Source organism: Solanum dulcamara, chromosome 1 (genome assembly GCF_947179165.1).
Source record: "Solanum dulcamara chromosome 1, daSolDulc1.2, whole genome shotgun sequence".
Taxonomy (NCBI): domain Eukaryota; kingdom Viridiplantae; phylum Streptophyta; class Magnoliopsida; order Solanales; family Solanaceae; genus Solanum; species Solanum dulcamara.
Genome location: NC_077237.1, coordinates 25,315,705 through 25,334,227, shown reverse-complemented (window position 1 = coordinate 25,334,227; position 18,523 = coordinate 25,315,705). Strand labels below are relative to the sequence as shown.

The 18,523-nt window shown below is 36.8% G+C and overlaps 1 protein-coding gene across 3 annotated transcripts in view; it reads right to left on the bottom strand.

The window, feature by feature from the left end:
• Window positions 1–18,010, bottom strand: part of LOC129903256 (uncharacterized) — a 33,499-nt gene extending 15,489 nt beyond the window's left edge. The window contains exons 1-7 of one of the 3 annotated variants that reach the window (XM_055978782.1): window positions 17,523–18,010; window positions 15,774–15,945; window positions 15,473–15,690; window positions 14,618–14,678; window positions 3,220–3,292; window positions 1,466–1,543; window positions 459–616 (exon numbers count right to left, since the gene is read on the bottom strand). In XM_055978782.1, coding sequence (XP_055834757.1) covers window positions 459–616; window positions 1,466–1,543; window positions 3,220–3,292; window positions 14,618–14,678; window positions 15,473–15,690; window positions 15,774–15,945; window positions 17,523–17,891 — 1,129 coding nt within the window. In that variant the 5' untranslated portion in view covers window positions 17,892–18,010. The remainder of the gene's footprint in view (window positions 1–458; window positions 617–1,465; window positions 1,544–3,219; window positions 3,293–14,617; window positions 14,679–15,472; window positions 15,691–15,773; window positions 15,946–17,522) is intronic. The other 2 variants (XM_055978773.1, XM_055978767.1) reach the window with 2 other exon arrangements.
• Window positions 18,011–18,523: the final 513 nt, after the last annotated feature.

The window sequence follows — 18,523 nt, the reverse complement described above, 5'->3', positions numbered from 1 at the left end:
CATTCAGTGCTCCCTCCTCCCGACCCTCCCCACCAAACCAAAAGAAAATCGGATATGCATGGTTGTAACATGTTTTCCTTACCCCAATTTTGAATTGCTCACTGATTATATTTTAGGGAAATTTAATAATAGCTAAATAATTCTTCATTATTCTCTACTGTCTAATGGGAAAAAATGGGTCTCTTCCATATATCTCTATCATTGTTCTATTGATGCTGATGGTGGTGTTCCACATATATTATATATTAGTTAGTACAGATTTCAATTTCCAATATAGAAGGATCAGTATATGTTCGTTGTATTATCAGTTCTAACCTAACAAATCCATGTGATAGGTAAAAACAAGCGGATAACAAATAAATCAAAGAAGTACCAGAGCAAATTGTGCCTTTAGGGAGGCAAGCAAGAGCCACTTGATCCTAAAATAGCAGTTTTGAAATGTCCATAGTATTTATTACCTTCTCTACATAGAGCACGAAGATACAATGAAAGTGGGTCCCCGTACTTTCCATCATTATAAAGCACTTGTGTTCCACCTTCAAAGTTCTTTAGACCACGGAAATGTCTGATAGCTTCACGTACCACACAATACTTGGTAAAGCATTCAACCAACAAACTGAAAAAGGTACACGAAAAATCATCACATGAATCCTTTTTTTTGGGGGGTGGGAAGAGTGGGGGTGGGGAGGGAGGCAACTTCAACACAAGCTGTGTGTGGGTGCATAGCGATGTACTAATTAATACAATGGTCTTGTCCTTGCTTCCACTTCTGCAGTTGGCTACCAAAAGGTTAGCAACCGAACTTTGGGTGGGGGGAGGCAACTTCAATAAAAGCTGTGTGTGGGTTCATAACAATGTACTAATTAATACAATGGTCTCATCCTTGCCTCCACTTCTGCAGTTGGCTAACCAAAAGGTTAGCAACTGAACTTTAGAAACAACTAAACAGAGTACACAAAAAGAACAAAGTATTACTCCTTGCTTAACTAGCTCATGCTATTTATTTCAAATTTCTCTAGAATCAACTATAGGAATAAAACTTTGCTACAAGCAGGCTCAGCATAAATTTCCACCCAATTAAGAGAGTTTCCAAGAATTAAGTATCTTTTCTTAATTAGAGAAGCTGCCCAAAGTTATCAGTAACCTAATTCCCCAGGATCAAACTTTGGCTTTTCCTGGTTACAGTGACTTAAGTTGGGAAGTTCTCAAATCGACACAAAGTTCATAAAAGCATTCCCACAGTTAAAAATAATAATAGAACTTTGAGCTTGTCATGAAAGAGGAACAAACTGAAGAAAAAAGATTCAAGAAATGTGATTGGGTCATATTGGCTCATACCACATTCTTGCCGTAGCAGGGAAAATGAGGCGTTTCAAGATGAATAATCAAAATACTTTCTAAAAAACAGAGATATGTTCATGCTACAGAAAACTTGTTGAAGATAGAGTAAAAGAAAGTTTCTTACGCATAGGTTCTCACGTTAGGTTGCAAACGTTTGTGGTCCTCAACCATCATCCCTAGTAGCTCAGCAACATCCTGAACTCTAACAGTCACACAAAAAGCTTCAGTAAAGATTGTATGATTAGACATGCTGTAAGTTCAAACAGATAGTAAAATTTTAACATTTCACCACCAAAGTTCACATGAACAACATGTCAGAAAGATGTATGACACTTTAATCAACAGTGAACAAAAAAAACAATGCATAGATAAAGTCACAAAAAGAAAATGTTGTAAAGGCAACCCACAGCTGCTACTCTTCGGGTGCGCACATGTTAAACCTCGCTCTAGTATAATAGCCGGCAAACCACACTGGAAAAGTAAACCACACAAGGCAAACCCTATGCGACGAGCTCAACCGAGAAAGCATGCAGGAGGTTTCAAACCTGAAACCCCCAATTTGGGAGATCACCTACTCAACAAACTCGGCCACTCTTGCGGATGAAAAGTCATAAATTCTAAAAACATACTCCAAGTTCCAAACTATGACTAGGAGTGTCATTAGCCCAATTTTATGTAACCAGCCAAAGTTTGACAACCGGTGCTTGATAATCCAAGGACAGATCATAATGGGTTGGGCACGAATTGACCCATTAATGTTTTGGGCTAAAATTGGTAAAATAAATAAAATCAAAAACTTGATGCGTAGCTAATAGGACTCAATAAGTTACTCAACTCTCTAACTAAAAATTAAAATAAGCAAATAAAATAAGTGGATAGAGAGAAAAATTGTCTCAGCTGCAACAAGAAATGTGTTTGAGAAGTGGCCTTGAGTTGGGAAAGATGGATATTGAAAAGATATGGCACCTGGGCCTAAATCAACCCCAAAAGCTACCTCATGAGGGAGGATTGCTCAAGCCCATATAAGGAGACCACCCGTCCATTCCCCAACAAATGTGGGACTTTTACCCACTCTAACACCCCCTTCCCCCACGCCCAGGCCCAACTGGAGCGTGGACCGGGAGCCCAAACGGGGATGAACTTGGCCTTGGTACCATGTCAATTTTCTGCTGAATGCATCTCAAAGTGAGAGTCTTTTCTTTATATAGAGAGCATACACATTACACATCCCTAAGGATCCGTCATTCCTATCCCTAAATATCAGCTATTCTATCCCTCTAAATCTGCCATTCAAATCTCTCTAAATATGCTATTCTATCACAATATTTATTCTCTATGATTACTACAACAAATCTCTATAATTACACTCATTTACAACACTATATAGTTACATTAATATATACAATCATTCACTATTAAGTCATGATTTGTGAGCTGTCCATCATGCTAACAGATATGACCCAACTTATACTGCTATGAACAAACTTTAAATGGGTTAGGCTAAGACCTTTACTTCTGTTTAACTTGTTTTGACTTTGACCTGCCCAATCTTGATCTTACCTGTTCATTAAACACCCTTAATTGTAACTCCAAGATTAGACTCAATTTAGCTAGCAGTTATCGCCTTATCGGTAGACTCTAAGGCAGTCATACAAATGGTAACTGATATATGTCTGTTAAAGAAATGTTATGAGCATGTGTGGGCAGAAATTGAAAAATCATTTTAGCTGTTTAACTATAGAGACATAAACCCAGATCACCTGGAGGTCTGTATATACTTAATTCGACTGCTTAAATCACTGCAGGCTTCATCTAACTTTGATAGCATGGTTGGGACAATGAAATTACGAAAAAACATGGGTATGATTCAGAACTTACCTATCATAGGACTCAGCCCTTGTATATGCTTGGATAACCCAATTATATGTCTCTGTATCAGGTTTCATATGATCTGTCAAAACAAAGTTAATGATCAGCTTATTCATTTGATAGAAATATTGGTTGTTATCAGTTATCACTCAGTGAGTAACTAATACCAGGAAAGACAACAAAACTAACAAACAATTCTTCCAGCATAATAAAAATTAAAGATGCAAAAGCAACTTTGGCTTCTATTTTTAATGAACAAGGTACTTGAAATTTTAGAACAGTATCTAGATGCAAGTGCTTCAAAAGCAAATGCATGATAGATAAATGGATCATGATACGAATTTAGAAAATAAATTAGCGTAGGGTATACTTCATGTGAGAACTTTAACAATGTGGCTCCAAAAGAAGAAGGATCACGAGGAGCTTAAAAAGAAAAGAAGTAATTTTGTAAGATGAATCAATCAATCACAGCATACGAATTAGAGTTCTGCTACATATATCTGTCTCCTCCGCAAGTAGGGTCATCCTCGGAACTATATCACATGTTTTGCTCCCTCTGTCCATTTTGATTGCTCAGTCTGACCAGGAAATTAGAGGTTTTAGTGGGTTTCACATGTGGGGAGTGAAGAGATATATTTCACGCGATTGCATATAGAGTAGCCTGCTGAAACGATATGAATTACACCCAAAACAATCATTTCGTTTCCATATCTTTACAGAAGAAAGGTCACAAGTGTGACAACAGTTGGAGTAGATATAGAGGATTTTTAACACTAGGTATCTGCCTTGGGTCCATACTTGTCAATCCTATTTAAAAATGAGCAAACAATAAAAAAATATGAAGAGCGTTCATGGTGTATGCTACTTGCAAATGATACTATGTTGATTGATAAACTTAGTGATGGAGTCAACCAAAAAAGTGCAACTATGGAGAAGTACTAGAATAAAGGTTTTAGGATAAGTAAAAGTAAAGACCAAATATAGGCAATTGTAAGTTCAGCCCCATAGAAAGAATGAATGTAAAGTAAAGAGTAGACAGGATTGTGGTGCCTAAATGAAGATAATTCAGATATTTAAGATGAATGAATCTTGTAGGATTCCCTAGAAAATCTTCGATTTCTTCCAAAAACAAAAGATTACTCATCTGAGAATTCCCAAAACCATCCAATGTAAAGACGGTTCAGTGTTGGTTATCCAGTTACAAAAGAGACCCCATAAGCTTAGGCTTTTGTGTCTCTCTATAACTGCAGTCAGGGTAAAATCTAGTCTTTCACAAAGTAGGAGTGAGGTTTGCGTAAACCCCATTCTCCCCAGACCCCACTTGTGGGATCACACTAGGTATATTGTTGTTGGTAAAATCTAGTCTTTAAGGAGAATGGTATAATAAATGAAGATTTAACACATAAAATAAACGGGAAAGGGTTAAAAATACCCCTAACTCATTGAAAATGACTCACAAATGCCCATTGTTAACCTTTTTGTCTATAAATACCACTAACATTTTTTCTTTTGGCTCAAATATGGTCCTATAACTAAAAGTTCAGTTTTGATCAATTTTGGCACTTTAAAATAGCCATGCAACATTCTATAAGCTTGTCACGTGTATTCTTTTGTATTACAATTAAACCCACCCATTTCTTAAACCCAACTCGCTTTGAGGAGCTGATGGAAACTTAGTCTTGACCAAGTTGCTCAAATTTTCAAACTAGCTTTGGGTAACAACAGTTTAAGTTGCGTGGACTCTTCATTTTCAATGCCACATCCGTGTTGGGTTCTCCAAAAATACACTACTTTTGGAGAATCGGACACGCACCCGTTAAATTTTTTGAAGAGTCCGAGCAACATAGGCAGTAGTAGTGGCTGATGGCAAATTGGAGTTGGAGAAAGAAATGACAGGGTGAAGAAGAAGGCCGAACGGAAGACAAGTAGAAGAAGAAAAGAAAGATGTATTTTGGTAATTAAGTTATGGTTGTTGAACTGTAAAAAGCTGGATTCTCCTCAAATATTTCAGTAGCATGAGAGCTTGAATATTACCGTAGGTGTATGTGGTGAAGGAGAAGGGGAGCCTTGGAGTAACTGGTAAAGTTGCTGCCATGTGACCAGGAGGTCACGGGTTCAAGCCTGGAAACAGCCTCTGGCAGAAATGCAAGGTAAGGCTGCGTACAATAGACCCTTGTGGTCGGGCCCTTCCCCGGACCCTGAGCATAGCGGGAGCTTTAGTGCACCGGGCTGCCCTTGTATGTGGTGAAGGAGTTATTGTTATTATTGAAAGGAAACTCATCTAATGTGGTCATCATCTAGAAGTGATCAATGTAGTGAAGATCATTCATATTTATAATCTCCTCTATTTGTCAAAGTGGTTGGGTTTAAAAAATGGGAGGATTTAATTTTAAAACAAAAAATACACATGGAAAGTTTAAAAAACACCACATGGCTATTTTGAAGTGCCAAAATTAACCAGGTCAGAACTGTAAGTTATAGGGGTATATTTGAGCCAATGTTAGGGGTATTTAAGGTTAATGGAAGGCATTTGAGAGCCATTTTCAATACTTTAGGGGTATAATAAATGTTAGAGAATCATAAAGTTATATGTTTCCTTGTATATAATATTCTAGCTGATTTTAAGGGATTTAGATATCTAGTTACCTTACATAGCCTTTTCTTTACTTGTATTTAAATCATTGTATTCCTTGGATAATAAACATTGAAATTCTCTCCATACTTATCGACAACATGGTATCAAAGACTTGTTGGATTTGAAAGGGTGGTATGTCAAACTTCATGGCTGGTTGTCGCCGGAATTAGTCACCGCCTTATTTCTGGTTCTTGTGACTTGAAATATAACTTTCACCACCCGTCTAGGGAGAAGCATCTCCCTTTGATCCGTCATTACCCAAAAACTAGTGGCTGGAGGAGACGCAAGTGGGTCTCTAGCGCCGGCTTCACCACCGGAGACTCCGGTTAGAGCCACACGTAGAGGCGCGAATGTGGGACAATCATGATCTAGATTCTTGATTTGGCGTCTTCTTGAAATTCCCCGCTAACTTATGGAGGTCTTCTGATCATTGGACCAAGCTTTGAAGAATAAGCAATAACAACCAGGTTCTGCAATTTCTCGTCATATTTGAGTTCAAATTTCTTTGTTTGCTGCTTTGATCTGTTTTGAGCTGCAAAGTTGTTTGGATTCTATTGCTGTTGTTCGAATTTTACTCTCCACTGTTCAATTGGTTTTAGATCTAGATCATTTGGGTATTTCATATTGTAGTTTCTGGACCATCTCCTGAACAACTGGGTGTTTCAGTCTATTTGTTTTGTATCTTGAATTTTGTTGGGTATCTCTTTCAATGGTTTATGTCTATTTGATTTGAACCCTTTAGCTGGGAGTTGTTGCTTCACTGTTAAGACCTTTATATGTGAGTGGAGCTCTTTTTGAGTTGAGTCAAACAGTCTGACTTGTTGGTGTGGACAAAACTATTGGGATAACATTTTGGTGCCAAGCTTTGGCAAGTTCTCTATTATTCTACTTTGATTTAGTGAATTTGGGAAAATGACCACTTCTAGTCCATTAAATGTTAAAATGGTTTTGGTTTCAGCAGAAGAATTTGCTAAATTCTCTCAATATCAGAAATCAGTGAAGGAATTCACTTCAGTTAATGCTTTTACGGAGACAGGTAAGACATGTCTTATCATGTCTTCAAATAAATGGGTGATTGATTCAGGTGCAACAAATCACATGACAGGTAATCCTAATGTATTTTCTAGATTTCAATCATACAAAGCACCCTCTCCGGTTACTGTAGCTGATGGATCAACTTGCAATAGTGTTGGATATGGGATTGTTAAACCAACCTCATCTATTACTCTATCATCTGTATTAAGTCTACCAAAATTGGCTTTTAATTTGATATTTGTTAGTAAACTTACCAGAGACCTTAATTGTTATATGTCATTCTTTCCTGATCATTGCATGTTTCGTGATCTTAAGACAAATAAGGTTATTGGTAAAGGACATGCATCTGATGATCTTTACATACTTGATGAGTGGGAGCCTCAGTCTGATGTTTGCTCTAGTGTCGTGTCTCCATTTGATGCGCATTGTCGATTAGGACATCCTTCTCTACCTCTACTAAAGAAGTTGTGTCCTCAGTTTCTGAATATTTCTTCATTGGAATGTGAGTCAGGTCGATTTGCAAAATATCATCGCACATCCTTATGTCCAAGGGTTAATAAGCGGGTGTTTGGCATTAGTCAAAGTTGTCCAAGGGTTAATAAGCAGGCTGGGTCGGCTCACACATCATTATGTCGTTTCTAAAATTGGGCATAAGTATTTTATTACTTTTGTGGATGATTTCTCTCGCATGACTTGGGCTTATTTTATGAAGAGTCGCTCGAAAGTGGTTACTCACTTTTGTACCTTCTGTGCTGAAGTCAAAACTCAATTCAACGCTTCGGTAGGTATTCTAATGAGCGACAATGCTGAAGAATATGTCAGGAGTATTTCAATCATATATGAGACAAGGGTATTCTTCAACAGTCTTCATGTGTTGATACACCCTCTTAAAATGGAGTTGCTGAGAGAAAGAATAGACATCTCCTTGAGACATCTCGAGCACTTTAATTCCAAATGAAGGTTCCTAAACAGTTTTGGGCTGATGCGGTCTCTACGGCTTGCTTTCTGATTAATCGCATGCCATCTACTGTCCTTGCTGGTAATATGCCTTATAGTGTTCTTTTTCCAAACAAGTCACTTTTTCCTGTGGAACCTAAGGTATTTGGATGCACATGTTATGTTCGAGTTCGACCATTTGTTACCAAGTTGGATCCCAAAGCATTGAAGTACGTTTTTCTAGGTTATTCCCGCCTTCAGAAAGGGTATCGATGTTATTCTATTGAACTTGGCAAATATTTGGTGTCCATTGATGTGGTACTTGCAGAGTCTACAACGTTCTTCTATGTACCTCCAATTTCTACAAGTCAAGAGGAGGAAGATGAGTAGTCGGAAGAATCAAATGTCTCTCCATCTCCCAGTTCTTTTATTGAGGATCGATCGACTATTGTCCCATCAATTCCTACTCCATTTGCGGTAGCAAGACCAACAGTTGTCCAAGTTTACTCGAGGAGGCGAGAGACCAATGATACGTGTCCTACAACAATCCATTTGCCACCAGATCCTATGAAAAAGCTTGACCTCCCTATTGCTCTTCGCAAAGGTACTCGTAGTTGCAAATCCACTTATTAGTTCATGCCCGCACCCACGGTCAAACACTGGGAAGCTATCGAACATATTCTATGTTACTTGAAAGGAGCTCCTGGACTTGGCATATTATATAACAATCATGGTCATACTCGTGTGGAATGTTTTGTCGATGCTGACTGGGCTGGATCCAAAATTGATAGAAGATCTACTGTAGGCTATTGTGTCTTTGTTGGAGGGGCTCTAGTATCATGTAGGAGTAAGAAGCAAGGTGTTGTATCTCGATCTAGTGCAGAATCTGAGTATAGAGCTATGTCGCAGTCTACTTGTGAAATTATGTGGATACATCATCTCTTAACTGAAATTGGGTTAAAGCATCATACACCAGCAAAACTTTGGTGTGATAATCAAGCTGCTCTACATATTGCCGCAAATCCAGTGTATCATGAAGGAACTAGAGATATTGAAGTTGATTGTCATTTCATTCATGAGAAGATTCAGGAAAATCTGATTTCCACTGCCTACGTGAAGACAGGAGAGCAACTAGCAGATTTGTTCACAAAAGCAATGAGCTCGAGTTGATTACCTATGTAACAAGCTGGGCATGATCAATATCAATGCTCCAGCTTGAGGGGAAGTGTTAGAGAATCATAATGTTATATGTTTCCTTGTATATAATATTCTAGCTGATTTTTAGGGATTTAGATATCTAGTTACCTTAGTCAGCCTTTTCTTTACCGGTATTTAAATCATTGTATTCCTTGGATAATAAACATTGAAATTCTCTCCATACTTATCGACAACAATAAATATAGGACGGATGAATTCGAGGGATGCTACCGAAGTTATGCGACACAGGAAAGTACCTAACTGATTCTATAGAACGACGGTAATGTTAGACAATTGGCACTTTTACCTCCATCTTACTGTTTTTACTGCTTTTTACCTATTTCAGTTTACTACCTTCCTATTTTCTTGCAAAAGACTTGGTCAAATTTAGTTCATTAATTTTCTAAAGCTAGTGGCCCTTTATGGCTTTTAGTGGCACATTTTCTTATTCAGTTTCCCATCCACTTTGTAAGTGGCTGCTAGATAGGAAATGTTGATCTTTTTTTGTATAAATTCGGTAGTTCTCCATATTAACGATATGCTGAAATTTTAATGTGCTTTTATACGTCAATTCAATTTTAGGGGATTTGAGCTCTAGTTGATCTTATAGGACCAGAAAGTTTTAACCTACAACACAAATGGCATTTAAGCAACCTACCTTTAGATCCACCTTTCACTTCCACCGGTGAAAAATTATCAAATTTGGTATGTGAAGATGCAAGCTTTTCTGGAAGCCTGTGAACTCTGGGAAACTGTGACGGAAGATAGACTAGTACCTATGCTACTAGAAAATCCTACCTTGGCTCTAATCAAGACCAACAGTGAGAAAAGGCAAAGAAATCTAAGGCCAAGTCACTTATCCAGAGTTCTGTGGCAGATTTGGTGTTCTATAGAATCATGGCTCGTAAGACAGTAAGAGACGCTTGGGATAGATTGAAAGAAGAATATCAAGGCAGCGATAGAACACGTCAAATAAAAGTGTTGAACCTGAAAAGAGAGTTTGAGTCCCTGAATATGCAAGGGGATGAAACAATCAGTAAGTATGTTAATCGAATCTCCTTAATTGTTAATAACATAAGTAACTGGACAAAGTTCTTTAAATCTTCCTGAGAGGTTTGAATCTAAGACTTCTTCTTTTGAAGAAACCAAGGACCTAAGCAAACTCTCATTAGGTGAACTAATGATTTCTCTTTAAGCACAAGAGCAAAGGACTATGAGAAGGGAAAAGTTCACTGAAGGAGCTTTCTCCTGTGAAAAAGCAATATTCTGGTAAAGGAAAGCAGCAGTCAACCAAAATAATAAAGTTAAGCAAGATTGTGGAAACAATATTGGAGATGTAAAGTAGAAGTTTCTCAGTGCAAACATTGCAAAAAAACAACACATCTGAAAAAGTATTGTTGGTGGAGAGTTGATGCTATAGCTGTAAACAGACGGGGCACATATCCAAGGCTTGCAAATCTAAAATAAAGGCCTCTGGAGCTTTGTAAGCACAATTAGCAGAAGTTGTTGATGCACATAAGGAGAAACTGTTTGCAGTTTCATACTTTTCAACAAATGAATCCTACGATTCTTGGCTTCTCGATAGTGGTTGCACACATCACTTGTGCAATGATGCTTAAATGTTCTGGTTCCTTGGTGATGCTTACAAATCCAAAGTAAAAGTGGGAAATAATAAGGCTGTAGAAGTCAAAGGCAGAGATACAGTGACTATCTCAACAATCTCAGGTATCAAAACTATTCCTGGTGTTTTGTACACACCTGATATGAGTTAAAAAATTTGTTGAGTGTAGGAAAAATGCTTGAAATGAATTACTCACAGCATTTTAAGAATAGCGAATGTGTTGTTTTTGACCCTTCTGGGGTAGAATTATTGTGTCAAGATGAGCAACATAATATTTTCAGTTCATTGGGAGAAAATAACTGAGCATGCTTATACCAGTACTTCACAAACATGTACAAACCTATGGCACAAAAGGTATGGTCACTTCAATCATAGAAGCATCGCAGAGATGAAAAAGAGGGAGTTGAAAATATGCGTGAAATTTTTCTAATGCACAAGTTTGAGAAACCTATCAATAGGGAAAGCAACCAAATTGTCATTTCAAGCAAATCAAGTACGGAGAGCTAACCAGAAACTTCAGCTCATTCATACGAATGTATGTGGCCCAATGAAAACAGATTCCATGAGTGGTAACAAATATTTTCTCCTCTTTATTGATGACTGCACAAGGATGTGTTGGGTTTATTTCATTAAACTGAAGAGTGAAGTCATTAATATTTTAAAACAATTTAAAGCTTTAGTAGAAATCAATGTTATCTTACTATTAGAGCTTTATGGTCTGACAATGGAAGAGAATATACTTCTGCTCAGTTTGTGGAGTTTTGTAATAGCACACGTATAGAACGCCAATTGACATTACCAGACACACCACAACAAAATGGCGTGTATGAAAGATTGAGAAGGACTATAATGGAGGACGCCAGGTGTCTTTTTGCTTGAAAAGAAAATCTCAAATCAGTTTTCAGCAAAGGCAGTTAATACCTCAGTATATTTAATGAACAGATTTTCCACTAAGGCCATGCAGGACCTAACTCCATATGAAGCTTGGTGTGGCAACAAACCATCAGTACACCACCTCAGAATCATTGGGTGTATACGTTATTATCAAGTTCCAAAACCTAAGAGGAGTAAACTAGACAACAAGGCTCAGATGGGCATATTTATGGGCTATGGTTCATCATCCAAAGGCAACAGGATTTTCTGTTTGAAAACAGAAAAACTAATTCTCAGCAGAGACGTGAAGTTTGATGAAGCAACAGCTTGGAATTGGAAAATTCAGAAGACCTCTTATTCTGATTTATTTTCAAAAGAGCAGCCTCAACTTGTGGAAGATGAACTAGTGGATGATGTACTAGTGCGGGGCACCAGAACCTTAAAAGATGTCTATCAGCGGTGTAACTTGGTTATCTCTGAACCAACAAGCTATGCTGAAGCACAAGACTCTCCGGCATGGAAGACAGCTATGCAAGTTGAACTAGACATGATCAAGAAGAATGGAACCTGTCAACTCGTTGATAGGCCTAGAAATTGCAAGGTGATTGGCATAAAATGGACTTTCAAGACAAAACTCAATCCTGATGGCTCAATTTGCAAACATGAAGCTTCTTTTTGCATTATGCACAACAATATGGTGTGGATTACCAAGAAAGATTTTCTGCAATCAAGCTTCTTTTTGCATTTGCATCTCATAGTTCCTGGCAGATTCACCGGCTTGATGTCAAAATCGGTTTTTTTGAATGAATTGCTTGGTGAAGAGATCTACCTAGAGCAACCTGATGGTTTCTCAATTCCTTGAAAAGAGCATTGAGTCTATCTCCTATCGAAGGCCTTGTATGGACTAAAATAATCCCAAGGGCATGGTACGAAAGGATGGACCAACTTGGTTGCAATAGAAGTCAAAGTAGTAGCTTTGCTGTTGAAGGGTGCCCTTATTACAGATTAGGGGTCAAGCTTACGATGCTAAAGAAAAAGCTGAAAGAACGGTGTAAAAAGACCTTTTATGAACTAGCCAACAGGAAAACACTTTCTCGTAGAGGAACTATCTGAGCTTGACAAAATTCAAGAGGATAGGCTCCTATTTGAGGATGAAGTGTTAATAAAGGCTACAATACTGCTGGAGTTGGAAGTTCCGGCTAAACATGAAGAATCTAGCTAGAGGCAGAAGTCCAGAACCCTTTGCCTAAAGCAAGGAGATAAGAACACTAGATTCTTCCAAAAAGTGCCTACAGCTCACAGGAGATATAATACAATTGACAGACTCATGGTGAGGGGTGAGGAAGTGCAGGAACCCAAAGATATCAAAAGAGGCAAGGATAGATTTGTATTCCAATTTGTATTCAGAACCTGAACTATGGAGACCTTTTTTTGACCGGGATGGGTGTCCTACAATCTATGTGGAAGAAAATGAGTGGCTCCAGAGACCATTCACAGAGGCAGAGGTGGTACAGATCATCAAGCAGTGTGATGGAGATGGATTTACTATGAATTTCTTCAAGACATGCTGGGATATCTTAAAAGAGGATCTGATGCAGACCATTCCGAATCCCCCAAAGGAGTGTTTTTGAAAAGTCTTTCATTGCCACATTCATAGCACTAATCCCAAAGAAGCCCTGAGCAATGGAGTTGAAAGATTTCAGACCATCAGCTTGATAGGAGGGGTATACAAAATCATATCTAAGTTGATAACTGAGCGGTTGAAAACAATTATAGGCAAATTGGTGGATGAACATCAAATGACCTTCTTGAAAGGCCAACAGATAATGGATGCAGCTTTGTTGGCCAATGAGTTGGTAGACTCTAAAGTGAAACACAAGAAACCAGGTATCATGTGCAAGCTAGAAATTGAGAGGGCCTGTGACCATGTCAATTGGAATTTCCTCCTAAAAATTTGAAAAAAGACATGGGATTTGGCAACAAATGAATTAGCTGGATTTGATTTTGCATTTCACGTGTGAAATTTTCCCTCATTATTAATAGGATTGTGGAGCGCACAGACCCACTTTATTCAGTTGTTGTTCTCAGAGATTCCGAGGTGATCTACTTGGGTGGTCCGCACCACTGGACACCATCTATCCCTAATTATTTATGTCTTTTCTTATGCCTAGACAATTGGATTGGATTTCTCTCAGACTTGTATTCATGTTCTAGTCACTCTTGTATTCATGACACCAGGTTTTGGGGTGTATTTGCTATTTCCACGCTATATTGATTATGAAACTACTGTTTATGACTTGTTAATGTCTCTCAGATATACTTTTTTGCTTATTAATTGAAAATTGATTGAAAATGAAATTTGGTTAAGTGCTTTAGCATAAACTGCATTTTCTCAAGCGCATTGTAATTGTTTAAAAAGCACTTCTAGTATGTAGAGGTTTTGGCCAAAATGCACCTTTTGAAGCCACTTTTAATCTTAAAATTATAGGCAGCAAGACAGTTTGTGCGCTGCCAAATCCAAGTGTAGATTTATTTGATTACAAATTTTGCATATGAGACAATAGAAGTACTTTACAAAATAACCATACCAATTATAAAAGCTTAATTTAAACTTTTAAAAGTACTTGTCTGGAAGCACTATTCAAAGAAATACTTTTTCACACTATATTGCACAACCAAACAAGACCTTAGTAAAGCCAACAAGGGAGAAGTCAAGGAGTTCTGTCGTCAAAAAAATCCACTTTTAACAACTTGAAGACTCTTCCCTAGCCAATGTATACATGTTTCCTGTTTACAACCCAAAACTAGCAAGCCCATTGTTGTATAGTTCAGAAATAACAGAAGTTCTATTACTCAATCTCCTATTCGATCCAATTCAGAGCAACCTCATTTCAGTCACCTAGAATGAAAATCTACACGAGAGTTAAGGTTAAACTTCAGATGCATCATAAGAACATTTATGTACTTCTTGATACAAAATATAACAAATAAGCCATGTGTTCTGCCCAGTATCACAACCCAGGCAAATATTGAAAGAATTTAGCTCAACCACAAATGAAGGAATCAAAGTGGGTCAACTACAAGCTTGAAAAGGGAAAGAAACTACACACCTTCACCATATTCCATGTTCTCAAATGTCGCAAAAGCAATTTCAGGTATCCCACAGGTAGCCTGGAATTTAAAAAAAAGAATTAGAGAAACCTAATAATTAACAAGTCCACTGTTACTGTAACTAAATTAGTCAAAGATTTCATATATTCAGCTGGTTTACCTCTTTTGGTCTTAACATTCTTTCAATAGTAAATAGAAAACATGAAAAACTTGAAGATCATTTAAACAGGAATGCTACAATTGAAAGAAGCTCCACTAATCTTGCAACAAGAAGGAGCAAAAAGGTGGTAAGAAATTGTCATCTAACTTATGCAAATCACCCCCGATTAACTTGCTTAACTCAAATATATAAACTTAAAGATTTCCATATATACCTACACACTATGCAACTTTTGAAAGCCACCATTCAGTAGAAGTTTCACCATCCATGAGAATGCCAGCAAAATTACATTTTCAGATGGTTGATATGACATGAAAATGTGCACTATAATATATTATTCTAGTGATGAAAGAATCCAAAGCAATTACAAATGACCAAATTCCAATTTATCAAACCTCAAAATTCATACTCTTTTAAGTTTCAAGCTCGAACAATCCCAATATGCGGTACAACTTGAGTTTGTATAGAAGATCATAACTGTATGGAATGTGTTGCAATAGGATTTTCTCATCAAAAAAAAGAATTAAAAAATTACATCTTAGAGATGCTTCAGCATTTTTCTGCAATTAATGAATATTCTCCTCAATAACACTTCTAGTAGGATTTTCTTTTCTCAATATACTGAAATTTAAGCTTCTTATCCGGTAAAAAGAGAAAGATACATTGATTTAAGATACAGTGGTATTAGAAGTACCTGCACGCTCAAAAGACAATTGAAATGGAAGGTAGTCGCCATTCTGCCAGCAGCCTCCATTTCATAGGCAATAGTTAACGCATTTGAGTGATCTCCTACTTTACAATCTTCTTCTATAAGGAGATCATAGATCTCATCAGTTGCTCTAAGTCCACCCTCAGCACCCTTGAGAAACACTTTGTTGGCATCTTCTAGATGATTACTCCGTACAAGCTCCTCTGCTCCAATGAAAGAATAGTTTATGGAGGATGTAAATCAAATTAACACAACAAATCAAGCTAGGTGCTTGCTTTCACTATACCTACAAGAACTAGCCAAGCTTGGCGAATGTCGTATTTCAATTTCTCCATTGCTGCAAGAATTTCTAAGCCTCTCGTAGCAAGGCCATTGGCACCAAACAAACGAACCAATGCCAAAAATGTTTCGTGTAGAGGCCGAAGACCTTCACTCAACTCCCTTCTAAGAGCATGCATCTGCCATTGCAGGATATCAGATGAGTGTAATCCCATGGTTACCCTATCATTTAGTGTGTCCAAATTCATTTTCTAGTCTCACTAAGATTTGTATGGTCAGATTCAGCAATATTGACTTACATGAAATGCAGCTGTCATAAAACAATTCATACACAAGGAGCTTTACTAGCAGAAGAGTTCACAGGTAGAGGATATACCAAAAAAGGAGAGATTAATTCCTAGACAAGGGTGACAATCAAGCTTAAAAAACTAACTAGAAGACATACCGTCTAACTGGAAAAGCAGAAGAAATGGAAACAAAGTTAAACATGCTCATATACCGAGTAAATTTCAACGGTGGTCATCCAACTTTATCACAAAAAAGTCACTTTTCTATTTTTCGTCTCATGAGAATCATTTAACTTACAGTTTATCACACAAAAACCACTTTTCTATTTTTTGTCATAAAAGTCATCCAACTTTGGCCAAGTTAGTTATAAAGTAAATCTCAACTGAACTTTTATAATTTGTACTGGAAATATGACATGGCAATCAAAATAGCTAGTCAAGTTAATAAAACATATTAAGTGTAATGAACCAATTACAGAGATCTTCTCCAAGGTTTCTCTTTGTAACACTAATCTCTTTATTGTTTTTGAAATTACACTTACCTCATTACATAAATATCTTTGTGACAATTCGAAGCCATAAAACATATCAAGCTCTAAGATTTTGTGTCTCATTCAATTGTTTGATACTCTAACAACGAATCTTCTGCTAATTAAAAAAAGTGTATATAAAATTCACTAAATAAATGAGTATATTAGTGAGGGAAAAATAGTCAAATTATATTTTATAAATTAATGATAATGAGTTAAAAAGTTATAACAAAAAGTTAAAATAAGGAAAGTAAACATAATATAGTAAACCACTTCAGAGATTAGGTTATAAAGCAAAACCTAGAGGGAGATTTCTAAAATTATCCCACATGTGACTAACTTATTTTGGAGTGTCGTGCCATCTTTCTGAAATAAAATATTATAATTCAGCTATGATTACATTTTACTTAACTTGGCCAAATTTGAATGCCTTTTATGTAACAAAATTGAAAAATTAATTTTTCTATGATCAACTTTAAGCTGGATGACTTTTTATGTGACAAAAAATGAATAGACTTCTGTATGATAAACTAGAAGTTGGATGAGCACCGGAGGAATTTAGTCCTCATATGCCAGTGTGCATGTCTGTCTTAAATATCAAGTATTGAAAGGGGCTAATAACATATTAATTAAATCATAGCACTGGTAAACAATCAGTAGTTGCTTGAGCTACGCCTCTAATTATTTAAGTATGACCATGACGCAATTCTGAGTGATTCCAGTGGCCTGTAATTAACATAGGTGTCGTTGAATGAGAGAAATAAATAACATATCCTAATATTTCACTAATAATATACTAAAAATTAAACAAAATATATTACCTAGCAATTAAACAGAAGAGAAAAGAAAATTAAGTGTGTCGTAAGTAGGCAGATGTTGACATTAAGCACTTAAACAAGAGAGAAAGAGAGAGAGAGAGAGAGAGGGAGAGGGAGTTACAGCGCCATCATTGTCACGGTGAAGGACATGAGAGACAACCAATCCATGGAAAGAACGAGGTCCAGGGGAGAGACCCGCAGCAATCATATCATAAATGACTTGAGATACACCTGTAGAATCAGCATTTCGAGCTCGCTCCATCAATTCCTCCATGAAAACAAGCCTTAGCACTTTTTCCGTTCCAGAAGCCATAGAACCGTCATCGTCCACCGTCTTCAGCTGATGTTGTTGCTTTTTTTTCCTTCTGGTTCTCCGCGGCTGGGATGAAACGGACGCCTTAACACCGCCTATGGACCGAGAAATTGAGGTGTACGGAATTGGGAGATTGAATTTGGAATTGAAAGGCAGGTGTATGGAAAGGCCAGCCATTGGAGGTGAAATTTGCAAAAATTATAGTCAGAAGAAGTGAAAGTGCATTGGGGGAAAAGAGAGAGAATGAGGGGATAAGGCTTTTGGATGGGATTTTGCTTTTTTTTTTTGTTAGAGCAAGAGAAATAGGGGTTTAACATGGAGGGAAATGACGTTACAGCCCGACTACTTCGGGTCAAGTTTTTCATTCATTTTTCTTTTATTGTTTTTTCGTAGAAAATATTTACACTCAATTTTGACTCTTTTTTCTTCAATTACATTTGTTTGAGCTTCTAATTTTTTATAGATATAAAAATAAATTAAATATATTATTTTTACCATTATTTCTCATTACTACGACTACTTGCTACTAATATAATAATAACTATTAATATCATCATCCGCATGCTTTTTCTTAGAATTACTAATAAAATTATATTTTTATCAAAGTTATGACTAATACTTTATATCACATTTTTTAAATAATTAATTTGTTGTTTCGTATTTACTAAATCAATATATATCATTAACAGTATGTTTGTAATATTAGTTCTCTGTATTTCACATCTATTAACTATTATTACATAATATATGTTGTACTACTAATTAAATTAGAAGCTCAAAAAAATCAAGTTAAAGAAGGGAACGTAATT